General features: G+C 29.7%; 2 protein-coding genes across 9 annotated transcripts in view; one reads left to right on the forward strand and one right to left on the reverse strand.

Moving 5' to 3' along the window:
- The window catches only part of LOC107070576 (cytosolic carboxypeptidase 1), a 29,150-nt gene extending 19,736 nt beyond the window's left edge, over positions 1-9,414 (reverse strand). For 3 of the 8 annotated variants that reach the window (XM_089174694.1, XM_089174698.1, XM_089174699.1), the window contains exons 1-13: positions 8,690-8,843; positions 7,123-7,303; positions 5,937-6,085; positions 3,640-3,722; positions 2,902-3,013; positions 2,585-2,727; positions 2,353-2,497; positions 2,143-2,274; positions 1,874-2,017; positions 1,246-1,417; positions 1,047-1,113; positions 770-948; positions 62-638 (exon numbers count right to left, since the gene is read on the reverse strand). In XM_089174694.1, the coding sequence (XP_089030820.1) occupies positions 62-638; positions 770-948; positions 1,047-1,113; positions 1,246-1,417; positions 1,874-2,017; positions 2,143-2,274; positions 2,353-2,497; positions 2,585-2,727; positions 2,902-3,013; positions 3,640-3,722; positions 5,937-6,085; positions 7,123-7,199 (1,980 nt within the window). In that variant the 5' untranslated portion in view covers positions 7,200-7,303; positions 8,690-8,843. Of the gene's footprint in view, positions 1-61; positions 639-769; positions 949-1,046; positions 1,114-1,245; positions 1,418-1,873; positions 2,018-2,142; positions 2,275-2,352; positions 2,498-2,584; positions 2,728-2,901; positions 3,014-3,639; positions 3,723-5,936; positions 6,086-7,091; positions 7,673-8,689; positions 8,844-8,999 lie in introns of those variants that run through there. The other 5 variants (XM_089174696.1, XM_089174695.1, XM_015328903.2 and 2 more) reach the window with 5 other exon arrangements.
- A 352-nt stretch (positions 9,415-9,766) lies between these two features.
- On the forward strand, positions 9,767-13,399 carry LOC107070580 (uncharacterized). The gene is made up of 4 exons (XM_015328909.2): positions 9,767-12,348; positions 12,723-12,905; positions 12,978-13,094; positions 13,187-13,399. The coding sequence occupies exons 1-4, from the start codon at positions 12,343-12,345 to the stop codon at positions 13,397-13,399; spliced, it is 519 nt and encodes a 172-aa protein (XP_015184395.1). The 5' UTR covers positions 9,767-12,342.
- Positions 13,400-13,889: the final 490 nt, after the last annotated feature.

Here is a 13,889-nt window from a genome sequence, read left to right on the forward strand (position 1 = left end):
CTATATACGATTGCTATAACAGTGAACACATTCATAATTGCAACAAATACTTTAACTATACCTTAATAGCTTTTCTTAAATTTCCACTTTCAAAACGAGATTCAAATTGTAAATATTTGGTCTCCAAGTTCCTTTTTCCAATTCTCTTTTCGTCCCAGTTACAAAGTAATTTATCCGAAACTCGATCATTCGTTGGTACATTCATCGCTAGAACATCCAGATTATAAACAACCTCGTAATTTTTTGTATTAGCGTGAAGACTTCTTTCCACGCAAGTTAATAATTTTTCACGACAAACTTTCCTATCTTTGCAGTTTAATGGTTCTGGTTTTCCAAAAGAGTCACCACCGATCAAATCGGGATAAGCAACTTTGACAAATCTGATAATACTTTTCACTTCGGTTGCTATTATACAATAAGCTAGCTGATTAGTAGTAGCTAATGAAAGATCTTTTAGAGTTTTGAAATTAGATAATATATTTTTATGCTTTATTTGATATTCCATTTCGTCCTTATGCATTTCCTTTAATAGACTTTTTGACCGAGTGTTCGTTTTATCATAGTTAACTGTTAAATTTGACGTAGTATGTTCGAGTTTTATTTGATAATTATTTAACTCTTTAAAAAAATTGCTATACCTAAAATAAAAATTCACGTGGTGTTAGATTAAATTGGACAATTTTGAAAGCAATTTATCATATAGAATATAGACGTTAAAATATTCATATTAAAATATTATTTTCCAAATTGGATCAAACAATATTATTACCAAATCAAATTTTCCTCAGTCCTTTGAGATGTATAAACTCCAGCAAAAAATTGACTCTCATCTATCTCTTCGGTAGGATACAAATTCTTATCGCTCGTTCTTTTTGAACTATGACTATCTTCGTCGTCTCCTGAATCAAAATCACTATATAATCTTCCAAGCGAGGCCACGCTGTTAGCCTGAAAAACAAAAATAAATAAATAGAACAAAAATTTAAATTAAAGAATGCAGACATACTTATATTTGCAAATTTAATATAAAAATAAATGCGACGTACTTGACTGTCAAGGTCACTTCCACTTTCGATGCTGTTAGCCCTGGTATTTGCTTCCGGTAGATTGAATCTAAATACCAAATATTAAATAAATTAAATGATTTAGTACTAATTGTAAGAAAAAAAAAAACAAATGATGATATTTTTCCGTAAATATTAAAAACGCAGATCAAACATAGGAAACCTTGAAAGTATCGTTCACCTTGCAGGAGACATTATGGGTACAGGCAAGTCCTTCTTTTCCAGACATTGATTGATTATACTACATATACGTGACAATAAGCAATCGTAGGCTTTTTCCTCCGGGCAGTATGTACAAAACCGGTACAGTAGCTGTAGACCATTGTTCGACTTAATAGCATTCCTACCAGACTCTGAAAGTGGGAGGAAGAAGAAAAAGATCTTTTAAACGATTCCGAGTTATCCGAGTCCTTTCTTCGAGAGGAAGGAAAATACATCTTGGAAGACATGCTCTTAACTGAGAAGTATCTTTCTTTGCACTATTCATAAATATGTTCAAAGTACTCGTACGTTACTTCAAAATAATCTTAACAAATACGACAAGTTCCCCAACGTTTTTCAAGAATTCCTTGAGTTCGAGCTCGTAAAAGTAAAAAAACTAGTAAAAGAATTTAAAAAAAGAAGAATTCGTCGAGCGACTAATAATTAATTCGTAATGAAACGTTTCAACCGATATTGAGATCAACGTTCGTTCGACCGGTCAACGCGGTCGAATGTAACTCGTTATAAGCACCTGTCAGCCTTTTTTCACTTCTCTTAGATTTTTTCTGGATACTAAGCGCGGTTTGCTTTCGTAAAAGAAACTTTACTTATTACGCAAAGATGCTGTAGCGTGTTCAGAGCGTAGTTGCATATCTTCAGTCTCATCTGTCCCTCGAATCTCTCCCATCTGTCGAAAATTCGCATCAATTGATTTACAATCCCAATCTTTACGAGCTTCTTGCAGCATAATTCTACGAAAAATTCATATTACGTTTAATTAAAAAAAAAAAAAAAAGAAATCAAACAAAAGTCATTAGCATATTTTTTTTGTTAATATCATTGAAGCTAACAAAATGATAACTAATAACGTACTTACTGTTAGTAGTAAAATATTTCAAACATTCTACCAAAACTCTTAATCTAATGTTAGATGCATTACCAACAAATATTAGGGTCTTTTCCAATGTATTAACTATACCGTCATTAATAAGAACTTCTTGACAAAATGCTGTGAAATAAAATTATCCAATTATTAAATCTACCACAATAAAATAAATATTAAAATTAAACTTAGAATAATACTAACAATTTTGAGCAAGAGTTTTCATTATCAGCAACAATGGAAGAATTATTTTACTGTTGTTATAATTTTGTGCGAGGAGCGTGTGAAATATCTTGATACAATTTGAACTTTTTACATTTGCTAAAATTCTCACATCCCATTGGCAGATCTACAACATATAAATACCTTATTCATACATATAATTAATTATATTAATAAATAATTTAGAAATATTTAAATTGATATACAATTTTACCTGTTCCAAAATCCATAGAACTTCTTGCATCAAGACATCTACAATAGGACTGTCTTGATTCTGGATATTCATTAAATTTTTAACTAGGACTTGCGTGATCCCTAAGTTTATCAGTTGAATGACCGCTATTCGGCTACTGCTTTCTAAAAAAAGAAATAATAGTTTATTCCTATCGTAAATTTACTTAAAAACTTTGAACATTTTCATTCGACACAATTAAATAGGATACACATACTATATTTAATAGACATATATGGTATGTTATTATTTAAATTATTTTTACGATATTTATAATAATTTATAAATTTGAATATTACTTGTTGCACTTTTGGTTTTGCTTCCTTTCGATTTGCCTTTCGTTACTTTTGGCATTATACACTCGTGTAATATTGCAGCAATACTATAAATCACCACAAGATCCTTGCAATGCTGTAAAATAGAAAATTATATATTTTTATAATTTCTGTATTATTATGAGACCAAAATTATTGTTTAATGGTAATCATTATTTCATCTTTTGAATTCTATATTTTTCCCAATTTAATTTGAAAGATATTTTAAATTACGAAAGAAAGATTTGGATCTTTGAGCAATGAAAACTCACAATTCGTTCGTGCAACACTCAATAGAAATAAGAACGAACGGGTTTGTAGTTTTGCAAACCTTCCCGAGGGGAGATTGACAAGTGAGTATAACTCGTTAATGTGACTTTGTCACGCTACTATTTCGTGTATGAAACTTGAATACCTTCGTACTCATTCGAAACGCCTAATCAACTTTACATGGTGTGGAATATTCACCAACGAACACGTTTAGCTTGATACGTTTCGTGACATTTCAAATTAAATCCTTTGCTAAAAATACTTTTTTCTTCTCTTTTAAAGTATGCATATTAAAAAGTTCATATTATATCTATTATGTCATATTATTTATATTGAAATTAGAATATAAAACATATTCACACAGTGTTCCTAAAGGATCACCCATCCAAGTACTAACTGTGCCAGACACAGTTCCTTAATTTTAATAATCGAACTATCTTTTAAAAAACTTACCGCAAGAATGATAATAAAAATTTCCATTGCACCAGAACCCTTGGTCCATAATTTTTCCAACATATCCTCGCGAACTCGTTTATCTAAAAAAAAAACAAAATAAAAAGTTTTATTAACGAGATTTAAAATATATAAGTAATACAGTAACATTTACAAAAATTCAATGATATTAACAATCAGAATAATTAGTTACAGTTATAAAAATAAGTGTAATTATAAAAAGAAAAAGAAGCATTTAGTAGATGTCGAATCTAAGCAATGATTAGTCGTAAAAGGATTAATTAAATTTTCATCCGCATCATTAATCAAGATAAACAAGTAATTCGATACGTGTAAATAATATTGCAATAAATAAAATAAACAAATTATCTTGGCAAGAGAAAGGATGAGCGAGCAAATGAACAGCTGCGAACAAAGATACTACAAATTCAATAAAATAGCAAACATACTGTTCATGGTTAAGATGGTGTAATTCTAACTTTCATAGTTGACATTAAGCCAATTCGGATCAATGCCATGAGCGCGACTACGTGAAAAAAATACACGTAACCCATAGGTACGTTATCATTCGAAAGTAATTGCCAATTTAACGTCAACCAAGATTTACAGATTTTCAAAATGATCTGTGATAAATTTTCAACAAGATCTCTCTCTCTCTTTAAGTATTTAAAGTTAATTTATTTTATTTACTTTGAAAAGCACTTGAGAAACGATGTAACTTTAATTACTAATTCTAGTTATGCATACTAATAAAAATGTTTTAAATTCGAAATCAGTCGAGTACATCGACATTCTGCTCGTAGAATGTAATTCTGTTGAATGCAGAATGAAATCAAACGTTCTTATCACATTGACCTAATTTCGATCCCTATCGAATTACTCCAGTATGTATTGTCTGGATATCCCTCGTTCATTGGATTATTGCCAACTAATAATATGTCAAAGCACATGTGACGCGAAAATTCTTACGTAACCCTTATAATAATCCTTTATGTATAAATTTTCAAAAATAACCACTCGATTGATCATATCCAATTGTATTAATATCTTAAAACTAAATTTACACGTTTGTTCTGAAATCACTTAAAAGAAACATCAATGATTTAATATGATATATATTTCCTCATATTTTTTGTTTTTTTTTTCTTGTAAAATACATCAATTTGAATGAATTTAATATGAAAAAAAAGAAACACGTGTAACCGAATGATCCATTTTTATCGTTTAAATTTTATCTACATTTTCAAAACTTTAACATCGTTCGAAAAATAAAGTTTACGTAGTCTAATTCTATATAAATCGAGTTATCTGTAGAAATAGGTTTTCAGAAGAACTTGAACGAGCGCATGAATTCCAAGTTATATATCTAATGCGACCCGGATTTTCATTTTGAAGTTTAGCGAGACATAATTTGCGAAATACAATGACACTAAAAAAGCTGTTTTCACCTTTTATTTCTTAGTAAACTAAGAGCTAATTCTTCATAACACATAATTTCATATATTCTTTAAGAATGTTACTATTCAGGAGTTGTATGTGGAAAATAATTCGAATGTAGTATCACTTAAGTGTGAGATTAAATGAGCTGACAACACTAAGAAAGTAAAGTAATGTTACCATTGTGCAAAAGAGATATTAGTCTTGTTGAAAAGCCAAAATTCCTCTTAACGTATCTATTACTCTAATTTAACCTTCCTTTTGATCTTAATATTATTTGATATCGATCTTCCGGCTAATACTTTGATCTTTTCTCATTGATCAATTAACATGATATCGTTCTAAGAATAACGTTAGTATAATTTCCTGACTGTTTTGAGATCTCCGATAAAGGTAAAATATTAAGGGTAAATTTTCATCAAAAATAAAGATAAAAGCGTATTCGAGAATTCATCTGTAAGCATTTTGGTGTGATTTACGAGTAAATTCATATAGAAGATTGTTGAAACAGGACGAGAATTGCATCAAGATTTTTCAAGGGTTGTGTCAAGATTTTTTCTACAGTAGATTTCAATCTTAGCACTATATTTTAAAATGGAATGATCAATCTACTCCTGTGTGATATTGAATAAAAATGTAGTCCCTATTTTCTATTTCTTATTATAACTTTTTAATCAAATTATTTTAAATATGTAACATTAAAGTTAAGTGATTTTATATATTTCTTACAAATTATACCGTTATTATCGCATTCGATAATGTTTCTATTTGAATATAACTGTATAACTGTAATTGAATAATAAGAAACGAAAATAAATTTAATTTAATTAGTAATTATAGGTTATTAAATACGTGATTACCTGAAGAGGTGACTCGTGCGTGTATCTTGGTTATTAAGGCCTTCAATGCTTCCCCTCCTGTATTATGTTTTAACGCGAAACTTTGTAGCTTCTCCATGATCGTGTTGTTTATAGCGTCGTCCATACATCTACTGCTCGGTGACATCGCACTAAACCGCAACGTAAACAGTTAGTAAAATTACATCGTTCAAGTAAAAGTGGTAGGAACTAAACGAACTCGTTCATTTCTTGGTGGCATTGCGTGCAAAACGATCGCGGTTTAACCAAACTATCTTTCAATTTCAAGTGAATGAATGGTGACAAATATTTATTAAAACAATAACCAAATTTGTATATAATTTAAGTAAAATATTATCAAATTTTGACAAAGATTTATTAAAGAACTTTAGTTATAAAAATTAAAGAACATTTAACTGATACATTAATTTATTTTCAAACATTTGTAAATGTTCATTTATCGAAATAATTGAAAGAAAATGATGATGAAAGGTGATCATTTTTTTATCTTTCATGAAAGTAAAAGAAGATGAACGTCTTTCGAAGATATCAATGAATCTCTCCATTGGCTTTGGTCCAACCCAGACGAAAAATCTCATTAATCAGATTTTACGATCAGCTGGCCACACTTAGTCAGTGTCACAGAAATGAAAATCAAGCTTAGAAAAAAAAGAACTTTCAAGGCTAATTAATGCAAAGAACGTATAAAGATCAGTGCTTTAAAATAACTTTCTAAATAATAATGCAAAGAATAAATAACAAGTACATGACAACAAACTAAGTTAGAATATCTAATCTATACAAATGCAAAACCACAAACATGATACAACTATACGAAGTCACAGGAACTTTCACAAACGTATAATTAATATACTTAATAATTTTCATTCTTAGTACGAGAGTTTTAAGATAAATCCTACGAAAATAAAATGACACAGCTAATTCCATTTAACTGAGAAGCTTATACAAAGCAATGAATATAAAATAACAAATGCAAGACTGCAAGTAGTAAGTAATAAGTTTGAAGAACTAAATGATAAAGAGACAAAAAGATCAACACGTACTCTCCTACACTACGATACACTTAAATTTACACGTGCGTGCACACATATACACATAAGCATACACTAATGTAAGGGAGGATGGACAAACACGCACGATACACGAATAGGTTGCTTTTGATTTTTACTCTTCTTCCTGCATGTCCTCCTCAATATCCTCGAGTGCATTCACTTTTGTTGGTTGCTGGTTTTCTTTGTCGCACATTTCCAATACGCGCTTGTCCTTTCTCTCTCTTTCTCTCTTTTTCTTTCTCTTTCTCTATTTTCTTCTTCTCACGATAATAGCCTTCGTGTTAACGATGACAATGACTGTGATAAACGAAAACAGGAATGATGACTTTACATCGATTATATTATCAAATTTAAATAGCATGAAAATTTGACTACGAAAAGGAATGAAGATTTTTTCTTTAAAGATAATTTTCTATTTTGTTTTGGTCTCTCTTGTTTGATCTCCCTACTTTTTTCTTTCTTATTTTCCTTCTTAATTTTACAACAAAATTCGCGATCCACACGCTTCAGCACTCTGAAGCGTTTTGACGTTTCCCGCTGCCAAAACTATGTTTAAAAGCATAGCACGCATGCACGCATGAGGTACTTCTATTTATATCTACGGCTGCTTTCCAAAAACTTGTTAGTTTTTTGTTGTTATTTATTTATTTTTTTTTATCTGTTTTTAATTATTAATCAAAACCTTTCTTTATTTTTTTATCAACGATATCGACATCGACATCGACGAAGTTTCAAATACGACACGAACACGAACCGTCTATTATAAATTCACAATAGATAGGTGACTAATCGATTTGAAAAGGAAGACAATGACGTACGTATAGAGATGAATCTTAAAGAGAGATAGAGATAAAGCATATGTGCAAGATAGCAATTTGAAGAAAATTACGAATAAATGAAATTGACTTATTTTTATTAGAAATTGTATTTCAAAAAAATAAAGAATATTTATATAATATAATTGTATTTCAAAAAAATAAAAAATATTTATATAATATAATTGTATTTCAAAAAAATAAAAAATATTTATATAATATAATTGTATTTCAAAAAAATAAAAAATATTTATATTTATATAACAAAATATAAATTTTATTATATTTTTATATAAAATTTATATAAAATTTATATATTTATATAAAAAAAATATATATGAAATTGATTATTTTTATTAGAAAGAAGAAAAATGGATGTAGAAAATACTAGAACATTCGTAACAAGCGAAACGTATAAATCCTCGAAATACAATATTTTGTAATTGGTATATATACAAACATGTTTGTCTCTAGGAAAGTACAAACTATTGTTCTATGTAATATATAATGATTGTTTAGACAAACGAAAAACTCGAGAAAGTATACATACATTATTTTAATTAATCATGATTTCTAAGTTTCGCCAAAAAGTAGGTCGTTAAATTATTGTAAGACAGGTGAAAATGTAACCACATAATGACAGTGTTGATTGATTATTTACAATGTTACATTTTCTAAGAATTTGTCTGACGAAAGTGATAATTGATACAAAGAGAACAAAGAAAAATGACTCGATTATCTGTACTTTTGTTCGAATGAAGATGCATACACGTGAGAAGCCAAAAATAATCTCACGTTAGTCGCTATAGTACGAACATACGAAAAATTATAGTTAACACGAGATCGTACATAAGATATATCAACGTACTTTCTTCGAAATCGACCTCGAACACGTGTTTCTTTCGAACCACCACTCGACCTTAACGTCAATTTCAAATGAAAACGATATACGAATTGTTAAACAAAATCATCCTTATCCTTTGATATTAATAACTTATTATAATTAATCTTTCTTTATATAATAAAGATTTACATTTGAGAAATATATAAATATATCTGAACAAAAGTAGACAATTCGTATAGATAAAAAAAGGGCAAAGAGAAAGAGAGAGTTCACCGAAATAATAAAGAATATTTAAATTGTATCAAAATATTCCGTGAGATGAAAATTCACTAACACTCGATATTAATAGTTCCATACAGGATCGCTGAAACGTAAACACTCTCGTGGCCATTCGTATGAAAGACTAACCTTCGAAAAGCAACAACGACGACAACGACGACGAGGAAGAAGAGGAAAAATAAATTGAAACGGATCGTTCGTTTAAATACGCCCTGTACCAAGGTCCTAACTGGTTCAAGAAGGACGACACGTCACATCCAGTTTGAAATGTTTAACTCACGTGATGTCACATATGCAAAAATTCTCTGATGTTACACTTATTCATCTAAATGGTACAAAAAACTAACGGGAGAGTACGAGAGAAAAAAACGAAGAATATTTGAAGAAATTTCAAATGAAAGAGAAAGAGAAAGAGATAGAGAAGGTGTGAGAAAGAGAAAGATGAAAAGAACGAGCACGTCGAGAGTAGAATCAGGTGTATGCGGCACTTGTTGATAAACACGAAAGCTACTGCAGATTGATTTGTAGGCGTGCGAAGTTCCACGAGGGTAGTCGACGCCTCACGAACTTTCCTATCGATTCATGCGAAAAGGGCGCTTCTATTTAAGCTCTGGTCCACATGTTCAACTCTTTCTCTCTTTTCTTTTTTCTTTTTTTTTACAATACATATCAACTATTCCTCATTTCAATCACAATTCAGGCCGAGTTAAAGTTATGCAGCAAACCCTAGCAACCATTTGAAAAGATTACAAATTTGTTAAATAACGCGCATTTTATCATATTGTCATTTTTATTATATAATAGTATATTATATATATATATATTTTTTTTTTAATTATAAATTGAAATGTCCTCTTCTTCTTCTTCTTCTTCTTCTTCTTCTTCTTCTTCTTCTTCATTTCAAATTTGAATCCGGAAGGATATAAATTTAAGTAAAAAAAATAATAAAAATGAAAAGAAGAAGAATATGAAAAAGTTGAACTTGTATTTTCTCATTTCTCATGAAATATCACGTAATGTTAAAGTGCACGTTGCAAACCCTGAAATAACATCTTCGTGAGAGATATTGACGTCATCTTAAGTAGGATATTAATTGCGTTGAAATATAGAAATGGAGAACATGCACGATATGCATTTATAGCATGTAAATATAATAAAATAAATTCTAAATCTGTATTCATGTGTATCTGTTGTGGTATCTTTGGTATAGAATTTACAAAATCAAGTTTCATCTTTTACGATCAAATCGACCTCGAATATCTATAAAAGGTCTCGACGAGATTTTCAAAAAAGAACAAACAAGACATCATTAAACCTGTAAATGGAGTTAATGTTATCTGGTAGATAAAACATATAAATTATATGAACAAATGAGATATAAATTGATAATTCAACAAAAATAAATGATAAAAATGAATGAGTTGATTTGATGAAACTATTGAAAATAACAATATTTGATCTTAAACGAGATTAAGATGAAAATAATTTTTGTTCACAAAATGAAATTGTTTCATTACGTATGTATGTAGAAAATGTATGTTTAGATAGATTATGATGAAATATTTAACCTGGCACAGCACCCTTTCATCTGGCTATCGTCATCGCGATGAATCTTCTTCCGTCGTTCTAAACGAAATTTCATTTCTGCTAGTCCAAGTGTTTGTCCTCTTCGTCTACTTTTCCGTTTAACACGTAGAACCAATTTTGGTTTATGCTGACGCACAGAGGAATGCATTTCTATGCTAGTCGAATCGAATCTGACTCGAAGATGATAGAAATATTTAATATGAAATTTCGATCTCGCTAACTCGCTAGATCTTCATTTTATGCTTCCTTGGTAACTCCAAGATTTTTCTTACTCATCCTGCCTAAAGCAACGATGAGGTTACGTAAGGTCAAGACAATGATCTCGATTAAGATGGACGGCGTGCTTTGAAGTCAGTCAAATTTTATTCATTCGATTCTCGAATAAAGTTACTTACAATTTTTTAATATTACAGATGTACAGATAATATATAATATAATATTTGTTTATTTGTTTAAATAAACCAGCCACACCCATGTAATAGATCAAAAACTATATATCAAACATCATTTTACCTTGTTAAAGGACCGAGCAAACAGGGTGACGGTGCTACAGCTTCGTTTTGAATATTAGAAATGCAAATTCGAACGTCAAAGATAGCTCTCGACCACACCCTCCTCGTCTAAGAGATCTAAGCGCGAATTCGACGATCTTTCAACCGGTTTACGTTTACAGTTTTTTTTTCTATTTTCATCGGTATACATATATACAGGGTGACTCAAATAATTCTATTCATATTAATCTGTTGATTTTTTGTATCTGTCTTTTCTCTTTCTGTCTTGGCGTCGTCACGTTACAAACACTTTCCATCATTTTTCTTCTAAACTTCATGAGAATCAATAAATTTTCGACTAACCACGACTATTCTTCTTCGTTTATTCCAATGTCCACTCGTCTATTTACTTCAACTCTTCTCCAGACTTCATTGTTACGCTCATTATCCTCACAAAGGATCCTCTATTTCTATATTTACACCTTTTTCCTTTCCTTGTCTTTCTTTTTTTTTTTTTTTACCAGCAATCTTTACAAGTACTACTCCATTACTTTTATTATGAACAAAAAAAGTTTTTCTATCTACTATTTTCTTTTTCTTAACTTCTCATTATTGAGAAATATAATAATCATTGCAAAAAGTTATCTGACTCACCCTATATAAGTGTACATAAGTTATCTTCTTTTTACTCATCTTTCGATGCAATCGTCGAGTCATTCGAACTGTATTAAAATTTTCTCGTTGAAATATTTACGATAAAACCGTCGAAGATTTACCGAAAAAAAGATAAAGAAAGTAATGAAATACAAAAATTGATATTAATTAATAAAAAGGAAAATAACTTAACGATATCTAACGCAATGTCGATTCATTAATTTTACAGCAAATGATTAAATATCTTTTTTCAATTTTATTAAATGGAAATTTTAAAAGTATTCATAAATAATGTTCAATTAATATGATAATTAATTGAAATTGGCGAAGTGTTAATTTAAAAAAGAATAATAAAAAAGAAAACCCATATGAACGTGAATTTTTCACTGAATTCAATCGTGTTCTCTCCAGATTACTCGTGTCAAATATAATAAAGCTAATTATAATAGTTGATCCTTCTTACAAGAACATACTCGATTGCTCGTGAAAAGAAGCAACGACTATGGGCTTGTAGAAACTAACAAAAAAGAAGACTCAGGAATGAAATTTCACGTGGTGGGAGTGTTGCTCTTCGAGAACTGGATATATAAATCGCGAGTAGGGCTGAAATTCAAGTTAGTGCTGTGCTAGTTTTTCTCTGACAATAAGTGAGCTTCTCTGTACGCAATGCAGGTAAAATCATAGTCATCGAGAAGACAAAGACTCAATTTTTTATTCTAATCGTCAATGAAATCCTTATTGTCTTTTATTCTATTATTATTCGTTTTATCTATTTAACATTCTAACATGTTAGAAAAATCGAAGAAAGAGGAAAAGAATAAAGTCAAATAAAATAAAAAACACGGTTCGAAGGTTGTCGTTTATCTTTTCTCTGATTTTTTATGTATGCTCAATAAACGTGACACACATGTTCAATAAAAGCACACGTTATTTAACTTTTATTTATGTTCAAACTATCATCATATTTTTCTTTTTTGGCTTTGTCCACTGCCATAATCATCGACACTTATATCAAAAAATGTAATTTAATGATTTGACGTTAATAGGGTGAAACGTCTAGATCATTTCTCTTTCTCATCGTGACCGTCTCAATCATCGAAATTCAATCTACGTCACTTGCCAAGTTATATCCAAGCAGTTATCAATATCCGCAAATGATCCATCCTGAATATTATCAAATTGCTCATCAGAATGCTCTCGCACCCTATTACATATACAATTTGCTTCAGGTAAGATATATTAATCATTATTAATCAATTACATACTATATTTTTAAAAATGCATATGTATTTATTTTATAGGTACACACTGATTTAACATCTAGTAGTCCAACAATTTTGCCAGAAAAACAAACGACACTTACTCATTTGCCACCCTATGGATATTATTACTACGATTTCAGATTTCCGATTAATCCGGTAATTAATTAATAATAATTTGATAATGTTAAGTAATATAAAAGTGAATTCAAACTTATTTATATTATTTTATTTGAAATTTAATGTTACAGATATATCCAGTATTGAGTCCATCTCGTCCTGGATTTATTCCAGTATCAGGATCACCACCGATATCAACTCAACGTCCATTCGTTGATGTTGACAATGACGACGACAGTGGTATCGAGAAACTGGACACAAAAATTGAGCCAGATAATAAACCTGATAGTAATGATGGAATTTATGAGGACGATGACACGATCGCTATCGAAGCTATTAAATAACATTTACAGTCCAATTCATTTAACCAAATTCCTATTTCTTATATATGTTTATTGAAAAATAATTTTGTCTAAAAAAAATAAGTGGACTTTAATTAATATTTATTTAAAAGTTTTGCGAATCTCAATAACATTTTCTTATATCAAGATGTATAGAATTTCTTAATTGGTCACACATAATATTTATCTCAACGGATTATTTTTTATCACGTGGATAATAAAATAACATTAAAAAAAAAAATTACAATAGGAAAATAGTTTTGTTGGTTTCTTTCCCTTGCTCAATGTTGCAATTAATTCATATGAATCATATGCATATACTTATCATGACACAATGCGATAATGGTTTGCCATATTGGATTTATTATTCTTAAAATAAATTATAGAGTGAAAAAGAGAGAAAGAGAGAGAAAGAGAAAAGCTAGTAGAGGTTACTGACCCAAAGCAACAAAGATAAAACTTGGACGAAGTCGTTCGAGAGAAATTCAATTCC

Source organism: Polistes dominula, unplaced genomic scaffold (genome assembly GCF_049000335.1).
Source record: "Polistes dominula isolate Pdom_NZ unplaced genomic scaffold, Pdom_raw_medaka contig_16, whole genome shotgun sequence".
NCBI classification, from domain to species: Eukaryota; Metazoa; Arthropoda; class Insecta; order Hymenoptera; family Vespidae; genus Polistes; species Polistes dominula.